This window comes from Rhinoderma darwinii, chromosome 10 (genome assembly GCF_050947455.1).
Source record: "Rhinoderma darwinii isolate aRhiDar2 chromosome 10, aRhiDar2.hap1, whole genome shotgun sequence".
Taxonomy (NCBI): Eukaryota; Metazoa; Chordata; class Amphibia; order Anura; family Rhinodermatidae; genus Rhinoderma; species Rhinoderma darwinii.
In genome coordinates this window covers 7,232,267-7,250,960 of record NC_134696.1, presented here as the reverse complement: position 1 = coordinate 7,250,960, position 18,694 = coordinate 7,232,267, and the positions used below count along the sequence as shown (strand labels likewise).

The window sequence follows — 18,694 nt, the reverse complement described above, 5'->3', positions numbered from 1 at the left end:
CAATTTTACAAATTTGTGATATTTGGTTGACATTTTGACCTACACTGTACACTGATTTCATACATTTAGAGAGTAAATCTTGTGGACTGTAGCTACATGGACTGCTTGTTGTTTAGAGACAGCACATCCATAGAAATCTATCGTTTACACACAGTGCAATTCATGTAGCAGTGATCCCCACACAATATGCATTATAGACTGTGCCTACATGCAGAGCGTATCTCAATCAACTGTATTTACAAACAAAGTACAACAAAAAAACCTTAGGCTTCGTTCACATCTGCGTCGGGGCTTTCCTGCAGGGGAACGAATGAAGGAATCCAAACTGAAACTATGGTTTCCGTTTGCATCACCATTGATTTCAATGGTGACGGATCTGGTGCAAATGGTTTCCGTTTGTCTCCGTTGTGTAAGGGTTCCGTTCTTTTGATGGAATCAATTCCGTAGTCAACTGCGCTATTCATTCCATCAAAACGACGGAACCCTTACACAACGGAGACAAACGGAAACCATTTGCACCAGATCCGTCACCATTGAAATCAATGCTGATGCAAACGGAAGCCTATGGTTTCCGTTTGTTTCAGTTTGAATTCCGTTCATAGGTTCCCCTGATGGAAAGGTCCGATGTAACCCATGAATGAAGTCCTGACGCAGATGTGAACGCAGCCTTAGAAATGATCTTATATCTGTAATAGTAAATAGTAGTTGAAAAGATATTACTAAAACCAAGGACCATAAAAATCGTCCTTGCCTATAATGTATATAAAGTTTCCAGTGTACATTCTCGCTGTTTGCCGCTGTATTTCTCTTACACCAGCTACTATAAAATCACACGTTGACATTTTTTAAACACATTAGAAAATGTCACATTACCATGATCCTACACATCTCTTCACTTGTATCACAAATCCCTGTGTTTATCATAAAAAGCTATACCTCCCCGACCACTCTACTGTGCAAAAACCTCATATATCTGCACTATTTCCTACAACATAATTCCCCATCCTTGCTAATGTCTTTCCCATCTCCAGTCACCTTGCTCTTCAATCCCTGGAGGGCAACTAGAGTCTGACTGTGATCACAACATTTTAACCTGCGCTTCAACTGTTTAGAAATAATCCATTTATAAGGTGCTATTAACCCTTGACCTCTCTTCACTATAGCTGTTATCTGCATATGTTACTGCTGTCTATGACTGACAAGTATTGCAAGGAAAACTTTAGAGATATAGGCCCAGATTTACTGACCGAAGTTTCATATGCCAGTCTTAAGGCTCTTTTACACTTGCCAATTATCAGGCAAATGAGCGTTCATAGAACGCTCGTTCCCAATAATTGCCGTGTAAACAGGGCAACGATCAGCCGATGAACAAGCAAATGCTCGTTTATCAGCTGATCGTACGGTTTTAAATACTGAAAAAATGTATAGTTGTCGGCAGCACATCTCCCTGTGTAAAGAGGGAGACGTGCTGCCATAATGTATGGGGACGAGCCATTGTAGTAACGAGCGCTTGTCCCCATACAAGCCCCTTGTGAAAGGAGCAAACGAGCGCCGATCAACGAGTTGTCGATCCATGTAAAAGTACCTTTACACTGCAGGCCGCAGAAGTAAGATGCAGTAAATGTATTAGCAGCTGCCTCTTAATAAATTTATTGCATCATGGGCTAACCATGCAGCACAAAGTGAAATCTACTCCAGCTACGTTCTCGTGATCCCGTTTTCGTGATCGGTGGGTTCCCAGCGGTCGGACCCCCACCGATCAGATATTTATCATCTATCCTGTGGATAGGTGATAAATAATGATTATTGGGAAAACCAATTAACCTATAAACTGTATTTCAGCCTAAAATGTGTAAAAAAGAAAAAAATAATTGGGAGGCTTTGGTCTTATGTAGCATCAATTGGTCTGATATTGTACCGCACTTTGTGATAACGTCTGTACTCCAAAGGAATATCTACACACCAATGTACGCTTTTATGTATTCTTTATTTTGCTGTTTTATTACACTAAATATTCAAGAAAAACTTTAAAAAACACAAAAAAACTGTACTTTAGTACAAATGTCTAAAATAGAGCAATTGTTATCATAATCTTAAAGGAGTTTTCCAGGAATACATATTGATGACCTTTCCTAAGGAGAGGCCATTATTGGATTGTCCAGGAAAGCTGGCCATACACATTAGGTTAAGATTGGCCACCCTGCTGCTAATCTATCGTACGTCCTATCATTTGTATCAACGATCTGACCACCAAATCAGATCAGGGACATGTTTAAAAACAAAATGTAGGAAAACAAAGAAAATGTGGTAAACGATCTGCTGTAATTGGTCGCCATAAACACATAGTTTGTTCATATAAAGTTTCCAAAAAAGACTATTCTCTATAATCTGTATTCACAGTTGTAAGGGATTGTCCAGTTTAGAAAACCCATTTCCATACACCCTATTAGGGATCTCTGAGCTAATAGAGGGGGGTCCCCTGTTCAGGATTCTCATCTCTTGGCCAGAGTTGAGAGCGATTTATATAGACCGTCTCTCTCTCTCTCTCTCTCTCTCTGGAGGACCTGTCATAGACAACACATTGATGTGCATAGAAAATGTGTAATGCTTAAAAGGGTTGTCACAGAATGAAAAATTATCACCTATCACTGCCCAACCCCCGCCCCCCCCCCCCCCCGCAGTGAGAAGGAGCTTGAGTGTAGAGGCGGCTGAGCATGCACCCGCAGCTCCATTTAATGTCTATGAGAATGATGGAAACAGGCGAGCGCTGTTCCGTCAGTCCCATGGACTTTGAATAGAGCAGTAGCGCGCATGCTCTCAACCGCTACTCCATTCAATGCTCAATAGCAGTGAGAATGAACAGGGGTTTCAGGACCCCCATTCTTGCAATCTGTGGGGGGTTACCAACATGCCTGATATAACAAGGTGAATAATATGTTTAATGGGGAAGTGTTGGATGATAGCTAAACAATTATTCTTCCAACAGCTATCCTATGTGTAAAGCTGTCCAGAACGTTTGGTCAACAGTTATTTCTCCCGTCTCCCCCATATACATTCACGCTCAGCTAGGCCGAGTTGTTGTATCTTTATTTCAGGCCTCGTGCATATGTCCGTGAAGTATTTAGGGTCAGTAAATACTTCACGGATGGGTTGCGTACTGTCACCCGTATTTGTGGGCCGTGCTCACATTATAAAGTATCCATAAATGCAAAAAATATGTCCTATTTTTGCAGGTCATTTCTATGGCCCGGACACTTACCCGCAAATTACGAATCCGTAATTATGGATAAAAATTACAGTCATGTGCATGAGGCCTCATTGTGGAGAACAGAATAAAACTCATCTCCTGTGGAACAAAGGAAATGTTGGATTGCAACATGCCCGATCCTTCTTTTCCCTCAACATCTACTGATAAGGGAAGAGTCGGGAGGCTCCCGTACACAAAAAATCAGCAGGTTTGGTTGAGTTTCGTGTAATGTGTACATGGGCACCTTTGAGACCCAGCTTTAGATTGAACATAAAAATATAGGAGATCTCCATATAGGAGACTGTACCCCTTGTCTTAACATACAACCTCTTGTCCCATGTATCAACAAGGGGCAGGATGTGGTTGTGAAAGGAAACCACCGTAAAGTGCAACAAATCTAACTTGAGGCACACTTGCTGAACTTTTCAACCTTAATGAAGATTTAGCCCAGTAAACCTGTAGAAAAGTTTAATTTCCAGCTCTTGTTATCATGACATTCTTCGTTCAGTCATTACCAATAGCTCAAGACCATAGGTGAGAAAATAAATAAACACCGACTGGTAAGCAGCAAATATTACCCATAGATTTTACCTTTTATTTTGTCCCCACAAACGAGGACAATGTGTAAAAACGCTTTAGTTAATCATGACCTCTAGGTGTACTGCAGGTCAGTTCAGGGCTAGTACTTGATTATGAACATCTTACCATTATCATTAGCAATTAATGATAGGCTAATCTAATTCAGGAGAAGCGTGACAGCTAGGTGAGATTTAATCATGATACATATTGTTATTCATAGTGAGAAGATGGAGCCGGTAGACAAGACTCAAGCAAGATCAGCCTATAAGTCTTGTTTGAGTTTTTTGGTTCATCTGGTGATTGATGTCACCATTTGAAGTACTAATGGGGTCCTCATTATGATCTATTGATTATAGTCTTGAGGTCAATATGTCTGAGAACCATGAATATGCGCACAGTATAAATACATGATAATGCCACCTAGTTGAACATTTGTGCTATACTTAGCAACACTCATCCTTGGTGACCTTCTTTAGGAAGCTGGTCGTAAAGACAAGGCAAATACCCAAAGAAGTAGATATGATATGTATCTAGAAAATGTGAGAGGACGTATTCAAGGCAATAGTAAATGTGACTGTGGATGGAAAATCCTATGAATTCATGACCGTTTAAACGAAAGTCATAGTCCAAAATATAATCTACATCGAAATAGTGAACTTATTAGTTGTGGCATGAGAGATTGTTAAAAAGAACATACAAAGTCACATTATTATGAGCACCCCCTACTTCCGACATCGGCAGCACGTAGTCCATAAAGGAAGTGATGTGTCGTGGCTTGGTGGGTATATAAGGTGTTGGTGGGTATATAAGGTGTTGGTGGGTATATAAGGTGGGCGACAGGCTGTCTAAACACATATCACTCGTTGTTGCCATGGGTAAAAGGGGCAATTTATCAGAGTTGCAAAAAGGGATGATTATTGGTTTTCAGGCGAAGGGTGTCGGTATTTCTCAAATAGCGCAGTTTGTGAACGGTTCTCGTGCTGCTGTGGTGAAACGTATCATGAGTGGACAAATGGCACCACTGGAAATAACCGACGTGGAAACTGCGGAGCACCACGTGCCATTGATGTGAGAGGTGAACATTGGCTACGAAGGTGCGCGAGGGCCAAATGACACGCTAAAGTGGAGCTGCTCACCGGGAAAATTAACCAGGGGCTACCAGACGTGTGTCTAAAATAACAGTTCAGTGAACCCGACTGCATATGGGGCTCCAAAGCAGACGGATGGTCACTGCTCCTATGTAACAAAGGTGCATCGGAAAAAAAATGCTTCTGTTTGCGCGGCAGTATCGGAATTGGACCACCGACGATTGGCAAAGGCTTTCCTTCTCCAATGAGCCACATTTTCTGTTTCTTTGAAAGGATAGACATTGGCGTGCCAGGCGAGAAACATCAGAGAACAAACACCCTGCAACCATTGCTGGAAGAACACAAGGCGGTGGCGGCAGCGTGATGGTCTGGGGAAGTTTTCATGCCATTCTCTGGGCCACTCATCCATGTGGAAGGCTCTGAACCGATTTGGGTATGAATCCATTGTTACAGATCACGTCCCCCCATACATGATGTTTGTCTTCCCTGGGGCAGATGGAATCTTCCAGCAAGAAGATGCGACATGTCACACGGCTAGAAATGTCCGACAGTGGTTGGAAGAGCCCGACCAAGACCTCCAAGTACTTCCCTGGCCCCGTAATTCTCCAGACTTGAACCCAATTGAGCATCTCTGGGACCTCAATAGTCTTGTTCACTCTATGGATCCTCCCCCACGCACCCTCCAGCAAATGTGGGATGTACTGCAGTCAGCATGGCGCCAAATACTGGAGACCACCGACCAGCACATTATTGAGTCACTCCCCGCCCGTCTAGATGCTGTCCGTGCTGCACACAGCGGTTACTCTGAATATTAGCTGCTGGTCATATTAATGGGACTCCACTGTGTATCTACTAAATGGTGAAGACCTCTAGGAAGACATTTGCAAAAATTACAGACATTGAAAGTCCGTTTAACTTGTTTATGTTGCGTCTTTGTACATAATTTTAGCTGCTTTAGTCAACTGAATACACTATGTACTTTTCTTTAAGCCCAGCAATTTTACTTTTTATATCAAGATAGAATCTCAAAATAGCAAATTTTGTTTCTTTAGGGTCAAGGCTGAAAGTTCTGTATGAAGTTTCTTCCACAGATGCTGACACATTCCCTGAGTTTGTGTCCGGAAGACCAAAGTCTGCAGTTTTTTTGGCTACACAAAGAAACGTTAGGAATAAAAGTACGTGGGCCAAAACCACAGCCCAAAAAGAACAGACTTCACAGCTGAGAATAACATCTGAGCCTTTCAATGAGGTCAAGAGGAAAAACGTAACTTTCTGCAAACTATAACAAGGCATACCTTTCTCGTGAATCAAACCAGAACAAACTAAAAGCATCTTGAGGATTTACTGTGTTTCCAGAATGAAACGGCAAAATGCTATATTAACCCCTACTCTTCAATAGTGACTTAAAGACCCGCAGAAGATTGTGAAACCTTTAATACAAGCCCAAGAACAAATTTATAGAATTGAGCAAGAGAAACCAAATTGATTCAAGATGATTATCTGTAAGCTCAAGGCTGCCATTCTTATTGTGTATTTTTCTGCTTTTGCTGAGGATTTTAAACAGGGATTTCAGAATCAGATGAAATTCACTGATTATCACATCATAGGAAAATAGCGATTTACCATCTCCTATTTGTTCCTGTAATTGCCAATACGTCATGAAATAACTAAAACTTTAGCCGTAAAAAGTCCGACCAGTCTTGTCTCCATCGTGCTGATATTATTGTCCGTCCTTTGTTTTCATGGTGGCACAGGACTAGTGGATGGTTCACACCTGGTGCCATTTTTTAATGTCTATTCAACTCTGTATAGACTTGATGGTGATAGTTTAGAAAAGACCATTGACCATTAAGCCCAACTTTATACCGTCCACATGGGTATTTGCAGGTCAACATAGCTCCCTTGCCTTTACTAATACTTAGGACAGGGGTCAGCATCCTTCTTCCTTCCAGCTATTGTGAAACTACAATTCCCAACATGCCCTGACAGCCTTTGTATGGAACAATAAAGCCTTTGGTTGTCAGGGCATGCTAGGAGTTGTAGTTTCACAACAGCTGGATTGCCGTAGATTGCGGACCCCTGATCTAGGACTTACTGGTTATATAGTCATCATCAATATGAGTTTGGTAGATGGCTGCTCTGCATACAGGTAAGTAATGACAGTGCTTCTAACTAGACTCAAATTGGGATATAATTGTTTGTTTAATCGTGAATTTGGGAAAATGATAACATGGAGGACAATATTTTTGTTACCCAAACCTGTCCTTATATAAAGTTACTATTAAGGCTAAGTTCACACCACCATTAGTATACGTTTACCTGTCTTCCGTCAGAGGAAGACAGGATTGAAAGATTAAACGGAAAGCAACGGTTCCGTTAGAATTACCATTCATTTCAATGGTAATTCTTTTGTTTCAGTTGCTTTCTGTTTGTCTCCGTTCGCCAGGTTTCCGTTTTTTTGACGGAGCAAAAGTGCAGTCTGCATAACTTTTGTTTCCGTTCAAAAAAACGGAAACCTAGCGAACGGAGACAAACAAAGCAACAGAAACAAAAGAATTACCATTGAAATTAATGGTAATTCTAACGGAACCGTTGCTTCCCGTTTAATGTTTCGATCCCCTCTTCCTCTGACGTAAGAGAGGTAGACGTATACTAACGCTAGTGTGAAAGAAGCCTAACGCCTCATGCACACGACCGTGTGTGACCGTCCGAGTCCCGTCAGTGATCCAAGGAAAGATAGGACATGTTCTATCTTTCCTCGCATCGGAGACTCGGACCATTTTTCACAAACCCGATTCACCCGCTAAAGTGAATGGGTCCGTGAAGACTATTGGGTGCGACTCGGATGCCGTCAAAAACGGTCCGAGTGGTACAACGGTCATGTGCAAAAGAACTAAGTGTTTAAACTACAGGCTGTATGAGGCGGATAACAACATTGCCGCTGTTTAATAAATGGAAGCTGGTATTTATCACAGGGTGCATTGTTGGCAGTAAATAAACCAATCCTTCTAGAATATAAATACGTATAGTTACATTGTATAATCAGCATTTCTTATGGCCAAGACCAAGACTAATGGGGCGCACAGTTACTGCTATATCTGCATAGAAATTAGTGTAAAATGATAAAGGAAAAGCATTATGAGGAGCTGTGAGGGTTGCAGCTGAACAGCCCTGAGATGCATTCACTCCCTATAACAGTGATTACAAGTAATTGGCACTGTTATTACAAGTAACGTAAAGTGACAGCCACACTGAGCTATTGCTTTGACATCTTCTTTGATAATCAATGAAAACAAAGTTTCCATGAACACACAGGATTATTTTTACTGCCCAAAAAAGCTAATTCTTGGATTTCCCTCTAAACCATCAGACTTTTAGCTGTTACATCCCTTTCTGACCTCCAAACTTCATTACCGTTCTAAAAACACTCAGTAGACTTTAAATTTTTATTAGAACCCCAACCATTAAACGAAGCTTGGATTTTTCTCTAGCCCATCTCATAAATATTGTGAATGATGTCTGAACCATCCCCCTCCACACCACTGACTGGCACATGTATAGAGATGTGGGTACACAAAGAATTCCTTCAAGACATATAAACTGACTCTGCGGTGACAGGAGACAATGTGACATGTGCATTTCCATTCATGTCATATAGAAACGCTGCTACGAAAGAGCAAAAATATACAGATTTATTTAATAAAACGCTATACATGGCAGGGATGACATCATTTGTGACAAAGTACTTTGTGAATGAAAGCGACAACCTCATACGCCCTGTATGATACATTTTGAATTAATTTAAGAGGCTTTGTTCCAGTAAAGGTCTAAAGAACTGAAACCCCACAGTGACTTCTTTCCTGGGGCTGCTGTCTGATCGTATAGTGTAAGCCATGTCTTGTTCTGGAGAAAGCCATATATGGGGTAATCGCCAAGTAGTGACCCCACGGCTATAATAAAATAAAAATCCTCTAAATCCTCTGTCATATTGTAGCAAATCATACACGGAACCTAGTGAAATTGTATTTACTCTCTGAATATCAATGAGCAGGAGAGCCCTGTCCTCTGTGTCCATTGTGTTTGCAGATTCCTTGGTTAGCTCACTTTCATTGTCCTTCCTTGTGCACACTTTTAGCCTCTCCATCCCTCCCTCCTTCCTTCTCCAGCCTCCCCTCTAGCACATCTGTTTCTAATATGTGCCGTTGCAGGCGCCTGTTCCAGGCAAACAATAGCCTTTTCTATTAACCTGAAGAATACTTATGCTAAAACACCTAACGCAGAACCACTTCAACCTCAATATTTCCTCCGAGACCCTTACACAAAAATGCAATTTTTCTCAAATTGTATTGAGCGCTGTTTATTTTCAATGTATTATTCCATTTACAATCATTGACCTTTCCAAATCAACCATTTAGATTCTGCTAAGAAATATATAACATCACAAGGTAGCAATGAATCCCAGCACTTGTTACATCAGACCTGCTTAGGTGCTCCATTTAAAACCCAACAGGTAATTGTCGCCTGCTTTGCAGAATAAAATAATTTACTGTAAGTCACACCTTTAATACAATATAGATAGCCAGGAAAAATGAAGAAGAAAAGTAACTCACCCAGGAAGGAGCAAAGCAGCGTTTGCATCTTTGTTCATAAGTCCAAAGGAATTTGTGGGCTGCTGAGTTGGGGCAGAGTTGGCGGCACGGTGCAGTGCATTGGCTCTTTACAGGAATGGCAGACAGCCCTGCATGAGGGAAGCATCACAGCGAGTGGAATGCAAGCAACATAATTACCTCCATGTGTCAGATCAAGAACCAAGTTTCCTCTGCCTTTTGTGTCAGTACTTGTCACTTTACTGGTCCTTGTCTGGAGATAATAGCTGAGCAGGGGTCCTGCTTTAGTGCTTTCTACAAGAAAAGAAAGTCCTGAATTGGTAAAATGAGCATGAATGTAATAGCAGCCACTTATCCGTGTGCAGAAAGAAAGGAGTGCAAGAAAATATACTGTGCAGAACATTCACCACATGGCAGCATCCCAGACCTGCTCCTCCCAGCTATCTACTGGGATTAGCCAAGGAGAGCAATTACTGGCTGGCCTGAACTCCTGCAGAGTAGGAGGGATGGAGGTGCACAGTATGTCCAAACCTCACACGCTGGCTCAATCAACTCCCTTTTCAATGAAAGAAAAAAAGAAAAGAATCTTAGTTGCAAATATATTCTTTGTAATGCAGAATAGAACACCTTGCATTTGCAGCAGATTCAGTGTAAAACACTGTGGAATAGGTTGGTGCCATATAAATATAGACTGTTATTATGATACATTCAACCTTAGTAACACATTGCAACATTGAATATTCTATAAAGGGAGAGGTGGTGGTCATTATTGATGCTTCTCTGTTGGTACTCTTGTCAATACTTGTAAAGGTTGCCATAGACGCAAAGATATTTTCCCGACCAGAAGAGTTTTACAATATTTTTGAAATATCTGGCTTCTCTTCTGATCGGGGCACTCTTGTAGATAGATTTTAAGAATGGTTTTCCCAATGAAAAATCTGCTGCTAGGTAGATTACTATGATTAAACATTGAGTTTCCAAACATTTGAAATTGGTGGTTGATGTTAGTTATGATTAATAACAAGTAGCAGCCATGGAAAACACTTCTACAAGAGCAATACATTTTTCCAGTGGATTTCCATCAGCCAGTAATTACTCTGACCAAATTTTTGGTGCATCTATAACCGTAAAGGGTAACTAAACTGTAATGGCAGGAAGGAGGTGAAGGGAACAAGTGAGCCCTAATCTACCCACCGCCCTGTCCCTGCCTACTTGCAACGACCCGCCCTAGGCGACGGGGTACAACTTGGCGGCGGTCCCTACGCTGTCTAAGTGCAAGGAGTACAAACAGGGAACATGCAAGGGAATACAGGCCCACGGAACGCCGCGAGGAAACGGAGCGGTGAATGAGCCAGTCAGGATCAGGAAGTAGTGGAGTATACAAACGGGAGCACGGAGCAGAAGCAAGCCAGGGGCAGAGCAACGCAGGATAAACGGAACTGAAGCAAGGCAGAAGCACGGCAGAAGCAGGCTGGAGCAAGGCAGCAGTGGGGCCAGGAATCCAAGAAGAATAACAAGCAAGGAGGAAGAGAAAACGGCAGGTATAAATGGACAGGGGGCGGAGCTAACTCTGACTGACCAGGCCGCGATAGGCTCTCCCACTCCTGAGCCTGCCACCCTCATTGGTGGGAGCAGGTGTCAGTCTCAGAGGTCTGGCCTCAGGTGTCGACTGATTAATCCTGGGAGTATACCCAGACGTAGTGCCTGGCAGATCCTTTACATAAACGTTCAACTAAATTCTGACATGTCATAGTGACATGTCAGAAGTTTTTATTGGTGGGGGTCCAAGCACTGAGACCCCCACCAATTGCTGAAACGAAGCAGCAGAAGTGCTCATGTGAGCGCTCAGCCTCTTCGTTTCTGTATGACTTTTTCCTGAATTCAATGTATCGGAGTTCGGGCTCAATAGAAAGTCTATGAGCCCGTACTCCGATATATCGGCTTTCTGGAAAAATCCGAACAGAAACGAAGCGGCTGAGCGCTCACACGAGACCTTCTGCAGCTTCATTTTAGCGATTGGTGGGGGTCTCAGCGCTCGGACCCCCACCAATCAAAACTTCTGACATGTCACTATGACATGTCAGAAGTTTGTTGAATGTTTAGTTACCCTTTAAGGCCCGAATCACACTCAACTTGTTTGGTGCAGTTTTTTTTTATTCATAATCAGAATTGTATCCAAAAGGAAGGAAAGGTATGAAGAAAAGATTGATGCACCTCCTTTCTTTTGTGTGTCCATTCTGGTGTTTGGCCTAAAAAAACAGAACCAAAAACTGTATCGAAACTGCATGTGTGTGATCCTTGGCTAAAGGTTTTCCCGCTAGAAACATTTATGGCATACAGAACAACTGGAACCCCCAACAATCACGAGAATGAGATGCCTGATCGTCTCTCTCAGTGGAGTACTGGGCATCTGTACTAGTGGGCAAGAGTAATAGCACATGCTTAGCCCTATCTCTGTGGAGAACGAGGACAAGGAACCCCATTCTTGAAATTGGTGCTGGTCCTGGCAAACATGGATTTTGCGCATATCCAGTCGATATGTCATAAACGAGATTAGTCGTAAAACCCCTTATTATGCCTCATTTCTAGTCAGAAATAAAATAAGTGTTTCTGTATCTATCTATTTATCTCTCTTTTAGATGTAAATCAGCTTTTGTCATCTGTAGCTAAATTATATATTGATGAATGAAGCAGCAGGACTAAAAACATCAGCATCCTATATAAGATTATAAAGTGAAAATAAATTATACAAGGGAACTTAAATTGTTTCGCCGAATGATTAGAAGCATTAGCTGAAAAAGCACAGATAATTGCGTTACATGTTAAGTGTGGAAATGTTTATTTAACAAGAAACTCAGAGGTTGAACTGAGCAGCGTCCTTTGCTTTGAAAGTGAACGTAGGCAGAATTTTTTTTTAGTTTTTCCTATATATGTCTCTTGTTATGTGGGGAAAAAAATATTGAATTTACAAAAGCATGGGTTGAGCTCCCGTTCACATCTGCAACATGGCTTCCACTTATAACGGAGGCCACAACACAGTGCCGGATCCTACGCACGACCGACACCCGACCAACCCTATTGACTAACAATGGGATCTGTTGGGTTCCGCTAAGGTATACATTGTTTTGATGAGACAATAGCGATGCATGCAGCGCAATTTTTGCCGTCAAATTTGATAGAATCTGCAATGGAACCGCCAAAGCAAATGTGAACAGAGCCTTACACATCTGTACATATCTTATAAGACAATACCTACCTTATCAATATAGCTATAAATGTTCAGAATTTTCACGTTATAATGATAATATTTTGTATTTACGTAGCAGCGCAAATCGGCTGCCATCCCAAAAATTGTCCGGTGTGGGATTTCAGACTACCATAAACTCTAAGGGTATTTTCACACACAAACTCAAAAACGTCTGAAAACACGGAGCTGTTTTCAAGGGAAAACAGCTCCTGATTTTCAGACGTTTTTTAAGCCACTCACGTTTTTCGCTGTATTTTTTACACCCGTTTTTGGAGCTGTTTTCAATAGAGTCTATGAAAAACAGCTCCAAAAACGTCCCAAGAAGTGACCCGCACTTCTTTTTCGTGGCCGTTGTTTTTCGCGGCCGTTTTACAAAACGGCTACGTAAAAAAACGGTCCATCGGAACAGAACGCCGTTTTTTACATTGCAATCAATGGGCAGATGTTTGGAGGCGTTCTGCTTCCAATTTTTCAGCCGTTTTTCGGGCTTTTACGGCCCGAAAAACTTCCAATAATAGGCCGTGTGAACATACCCTAATAGACAATGCAGCTAAGCTGGAGTCACTGATCATACCTTAAAAATCAGAGGAGAAGCAGCCAACACAAAAAATAAATAGCAGGCAAGAATCACCTATACCGTAGTGGCTTGAATATTATTTTTCGACCAACTAGACGAGGCAACTGGAACAGCGCTTACAATAAGTTGTAATATTAGACAATTGTAACTCGCCAAGTGCCCTATAGCAGGCACATAAGCTTCCTCCATTGTACTAAAGGGGTTTTCCCATCAGGGACATTTATGGCATATCCACAGGATATGACATAAATGGCAGATAGATGCAGGTCACACCTTTGGGACTCGCACCTATCTTCAGAACGAGGCCCCCTAAACCCCGTTCTACCTCTCTGTGCTCAGGCTGGCGCGTGTGATTCCCGACCATGAAGAAGAAATCACTGATCTACAAAAACAGGATGGTTTGCATGCTACGCTGTTTCCATAACTACCATTCACTACTATGAGACTTACAGAAACATTGTAGCTCAGTGAGCTACGCTGTTTTCTTCTTCATAGTCAGAAATCACACGCTTCAGCCGCAACACAGAGAGGTAGAATGGGGTTTAGGGGGCCCAGTTCTAGAGATAGGTTCAGGTCCCAGAGGTGGGACCCGCATCTATCTGACATTTATGATATATCCTGTGGAAATGCCATAAATGTCCCTGATGGGAAAACCCATTTAACCTCTTGGTGACTTGATACAGCAGGTAATGTATCTCAAGTTTAGCAAAGATGAGACACCAATATTATTTCTTAAATATACTTATCCAAATTATTCTGCTATATTTTAAAGATATATCAGCACAAATCTAATGTGATCAGTGTCGAATACTGTTCATAAACTGCAGAAATCTACACAGACAGAATGCTCTGTCTCCAAGGTTGCCATATTCTGTACACAAGCCTTGCCGTAATGCTGTTATTGATTTTAATGAGAGCTGCTCGTAAGGTTTCTGTACTTAGCGCAGGAGCCTTGGAAACAGAGCTTGCATTCTTTCTAGATTTGTTTTCAGTTTTCATGCACAGCATGCAGCGCAGACCACAGGAGGTGTGTGCTAAAATATGTTTTTTAAAGCATATCTATGTCATCTATGTAACGGCCGCATAGTGTGAGAACATGTCCGCTCTCCTATTAGTCCAAAGGCAAAAAAAAAAGTGTCATTTGGCTAATAGGAGCTATCAAGAATACAGTGGGCTCAAAGTAAATTTGCTTCAGCCCTTACTAAGTCAATAGCACAAATGATCAAGTAGGTGAGCCCTGTCTTTTTTCTTTTATATTAAAATATATATTAAATAATATATATTAAATATAAGGTACACTGTAAGGCCCTGTTCACACAGAGTTTTTTGCAGGCAGAAAAAATCTGCCTCAGAATTCCTTCAGGAATTTTGAGGCAGATTTTGAAGTGCCTGCACATATATTTCCGCGTTTTTATTTTTGCTGTGTTTTTCACCCTCGGTCAATGAAGCTCATTCAAGGATAGCGGGCAAAAAAACGCAGCCAAAAACGCTCAGAAACGAGTGCTGTGGGTATTTTCTGCCTCACATTGATTTCAATGGCAGGTCAGAGGTGGAAATCGCAGCAGGAAAGGACATGCCACTTTTTTTCCCAACGAGCAGCCGAAAGCTGCCCGGGAAACAAAATGCCTCTGCCTCCCATTGATTTCAATGGGAAGCAATTTCGGCCGTTTTTTTGGCGCTGATTACGACATGGTTACCGCATCAAAGTCAGCTACAAAAAACTCTGTGTGAACTGACCCTAAGGAAATCAGTGACACTTAAAGAGAAGTTAATCCCCTAAGGGTATGTGCACACGATGAGAGGCTTTTACGTCTGAAAAGACAGACTGTTTTCAGGAGAAAACAGCTGCCTCGTTTCACACGTAAATGCTGTTCCTCGTATTATGCGATGCGTCTGTGACATTCGTAAATCTTGAGCTGCTCTTCATTGACTTCAATGAAGAACGGCTGAAATTACGTTGCAAAGAAGTGTCCTGCACTTCTTTGTCGAGGCAGTCAATTTACGCGTCGTCGTTTGACAGCTGTCAAACGACGACGCGTAAATGACAGGTCGTTGGCACAGTACGTCGGCAAACCCATTCAAATTAACGGCAGATGTTTGCCGACGTATTGGAGCCCTATTTTCAGACGTAAGACGAGGCATAATACGCCTCGTTTACGTCTGAAAATAGGTCGTGTGAACCCAGCCTAAGTCAGCTTTTATCGACAAGAGAAGTTCCATTCTACCATACGTTTCATGTAGTATTACATGCTGGTCATTCATATGTAATACAGGAACGGACTAGGTCCAATAGAGTGGGAGCCGCTCTTACTTAGCGACTCTCACTCATAAAAATAAATTGTGAGACAGCCCCTTCAAGGTTCCTATGTATGTAATCATAATACTCTTTATATAAACGGCAATGACACCGCGTACAATCCAATGTGTTGCTCTCTGTCCTTGCTGAGCCCATAATAATGAGATGTGATAAACACGTTATTGTATTGTACATTTCCGTATAACATTGGTGACAGAAATAAAAAATAGCTGATAATGAAGTCAATATCGTCTGATGAAGCAAAAGCCGCAGGACCAGGTCACATTGTAAAATCTAGTGCTACAATCCTCAAGGGTAACAACCATGTCAAGCAGCATGTACAGGATTGTCACTTCCATACACAGCATTCATACACATAGTGTGACATCTGCAGTAATGTGACGCTACAGGAAATAACCAACAAAAGTTTCTCTTAAATAAAAAGTCACGATTTTGTATCTAAATCTCAATCATACTCGCCATTTTATCCATTAATTGACCTTTAGAGGTAAACCTTTGACACGGGACTCAGTATGTTGCATTATCTCAGCTTGTCATGTGTTTGCTGGATTAACTCGGAAAATGTATGTAAACATTGCCTCATAATACAGCCTGTATGTCCCATGTACACCCTCCACCTGACCAGTCTATGGAAAGGGCATAATAAAAACTCTTTGATGCAGCAATAAATGTCATGAATATTAATTATCTCTTTTGCTGTTTCAGATGTTTTACTATAGAAATATAGTATAATAAATACATATACAATAGTTTTCTGATCAGCATTTTATCTGTTTGTAATCATAAGATAGAAGAATCGGAGGACAACTGGGACATCAGTCACATCTGGAACTTTGAGGCAAGTGAAAAATGAGATGACAAATTTTGCTGCAAATCTGTTATCATTTTGTGTGTGTGTATGAATGAGAGAGGAGAGGGGTGATGGGGGTTGTAGTAAAAGGGAACCTGTCTGTACTTTGTACCTCCCTAAAGTGGTCCCACCTCTAGGTCATGTAAAGACCTGTCTGTGTTATCCACACTCTCCTCTAAATCTTGCGCTTGCGCCTTACAGCAGTGAACTGATGCATGTGCAGAGGCCCCAATTCCCTACTGCGCATGCTGCGGTCCCCATCTTCGTTCAACATCCGAGGCTTCACTGGGGAAATTGCTTTGAACTGCAATTACCCAGGCACCTTTTAAGTATTTTAATTAGCCAAAGCTACAGCCTACACATACATTGTCTGAAACAGTATAAAATAAAATATAAAAAACATTGAATCATGGAATTATTTTTTTCCATATTCCAATGTTTTATTAGTCATAGTAAAGGACTTATTGTTATCAAGTTACATAGTTACATAGTTACATAGTTAGTACGGCTGAAAAAAGACACATGTCCATCAAGTTCAACCAAGGGAAGGGAAAAGGGAAGGAAAAATTTCTACACATAGGAGCTAATATTTTTTTGTTCTAGGAAATTATCTAACCCTTTTTTAAAGCCATCTACTGTCCCTGCTGTGACGGCTCCTGCGGTGGCTATTCCATAAATTCACCGTTCTTACTGTAAAGAAGCCTTGTCGCCTCTGCAGCTTGAACCTTTTTTTCTCCAGACGGAGGGAGTGCCCCCTTGTTTTTTGAGCGGGTTTTACAAGGAACAGGATATCACCATATTTTTTGTATGTGCCATTAATATATTTATATAAGTTAATCATGTCCCCCCTTAGTCGTCTTTTCTCAAGGCTAAATAGGTTTAATTCTTTCAATCTTTCCTCATAACTTAAATTCTCCATGCCCCTTATTAGCTTCGTTGCTCTTCTTTGTATTTTTTCCAACTCCAGGGCATCCTTTCTATGAACTGGAGCCCAGAACTGAACTGCATATTCTAGATGAGGCCTCACTAATGCTTTGTAAAGTGGTAATATTACATCCCTGTCCCGCGAGTCCATGCCTCTTTTAATACACGACAATATCCTGCTGGCCTTTGAAGCAGCTGATTGACACTGCATGCTGTTATTGAGTTTATGATTTACAAGTACACCCAGATCCTTCTCAACAAGTGAATCCGCCAGTGTAGCTCCCCCTAGGACATATGATGCATGCAGGTTGTTGGTACCCAGATGCATAACTTTACATTTATCTACATTAAACTTCATTTGCCAAGTGGACGCCCAAACACTTAGTTTGTTTAAATCTGCCTGTAATTCATGAACATCTTCCATAGTCTGAACTATATTACATAGCTTGGTGTCATCTGCAAAAATAGAAATAGTGCTATTAATCCCTTCCTCTATATCATTAATAAATAAGTTGAATAATAGTGGTCCCAGCACTGAACCCTGGGGTACACCACTTATAACCGGTGACCATTCAGAGAAGGAATCATTGACCACAACTCTCTGGATACGGTCCTTGAGCCAATTCTCAATCCAATTACAAACTATACTTTCTAAACCTATAGTCCTTAATTTACCCATTAGATGTCTATGAGGGACAGTGTCAAATGCCTTTGCAAAGTCCAAAAACACTAAATCCACAGCGGCCCCTCTGTCTAGACTTCTGCTCACCTCTTCATAAAAACAGATTAGGTTAGTTTGACAACTTCTGTCCTTAGTAAAACCGTGCTGGCTGTCACTTATAATGCTATTTATTGTCACATAATCCTGTATATAGTCCCTCAATAGCCCCTCAAACATTTTCCCCACAATTAATGTTAAGCTTACTGGTCTATAATTACCCGGGGAAGACCTAGAGCCCTTTTTGAAAATAGGCACCACATTTGCCCTGCGCCAGTCCCTTGGCACTATACCAGTCACTAGAGATTCTCTGAATATTATGAAAAGGGGGACAGAAATAACTGAACTAAGCTCTTTAAGAATTCTAGGGTGTAACCCATCTGGTCCCGGGGCCTTGTGCACATTTATTTTATTTAATTTAGCTTGGACCATCTCTACATTCATCCAATTCAGTATATCAACTGATATATTAACAGCACTGGCACCGGCTACATCAGCTGCTCTTTCTTCAGTTGTATATACAGAGCTAAAGAACCCATT

The 18,694-nt window shown here is 41.4% G+C and overlaps 1 protein-coding gene and 1 long non-coding RNA gene across 3 annotated transcripts in view; one reads left to right on the top strand and one right to left on the bottom strand.

The window, feature by feature from the left end:
• CLMP (CXADR like cell adhesion molecule) overlaps window positions 1-9,890 on the bottom strand; it is a 74,796-nt gene extending 64,906 nt beyond the window's left edge. Inside the window, exon 1 of the mRNA XM_075839285.1 lies at window positions 9,525-9,890. Coding sequence (XP_075695400.1) covers window positions 9,525-9,552 — 28 coding nt within the window. The 5' untranslated portion in view covers window positions 9,553-9,890. The remainder of the gene's footprint in view (window positions 1-9,524) is intronic.
• Window positions 1-16,505, top strand: part of LOC142661751 (uncharacterized) — a 111,216-nt gene extending 94,711 nt beyond the window's left edge. For both annotated transcript variants that reach the window (XR_012850807.1, XR_012850806.1), the window contains exon 4: window positions 16,450-16,505. This is a non-coding gene — a long non-coding RNA (uncharacterized LOC142661751). The remainder of the gene's footprint in view (window positions 1-16,449) is intronic.
• Window positions 16,506-18,694: the final 2,189 nt, after the last annotated feature.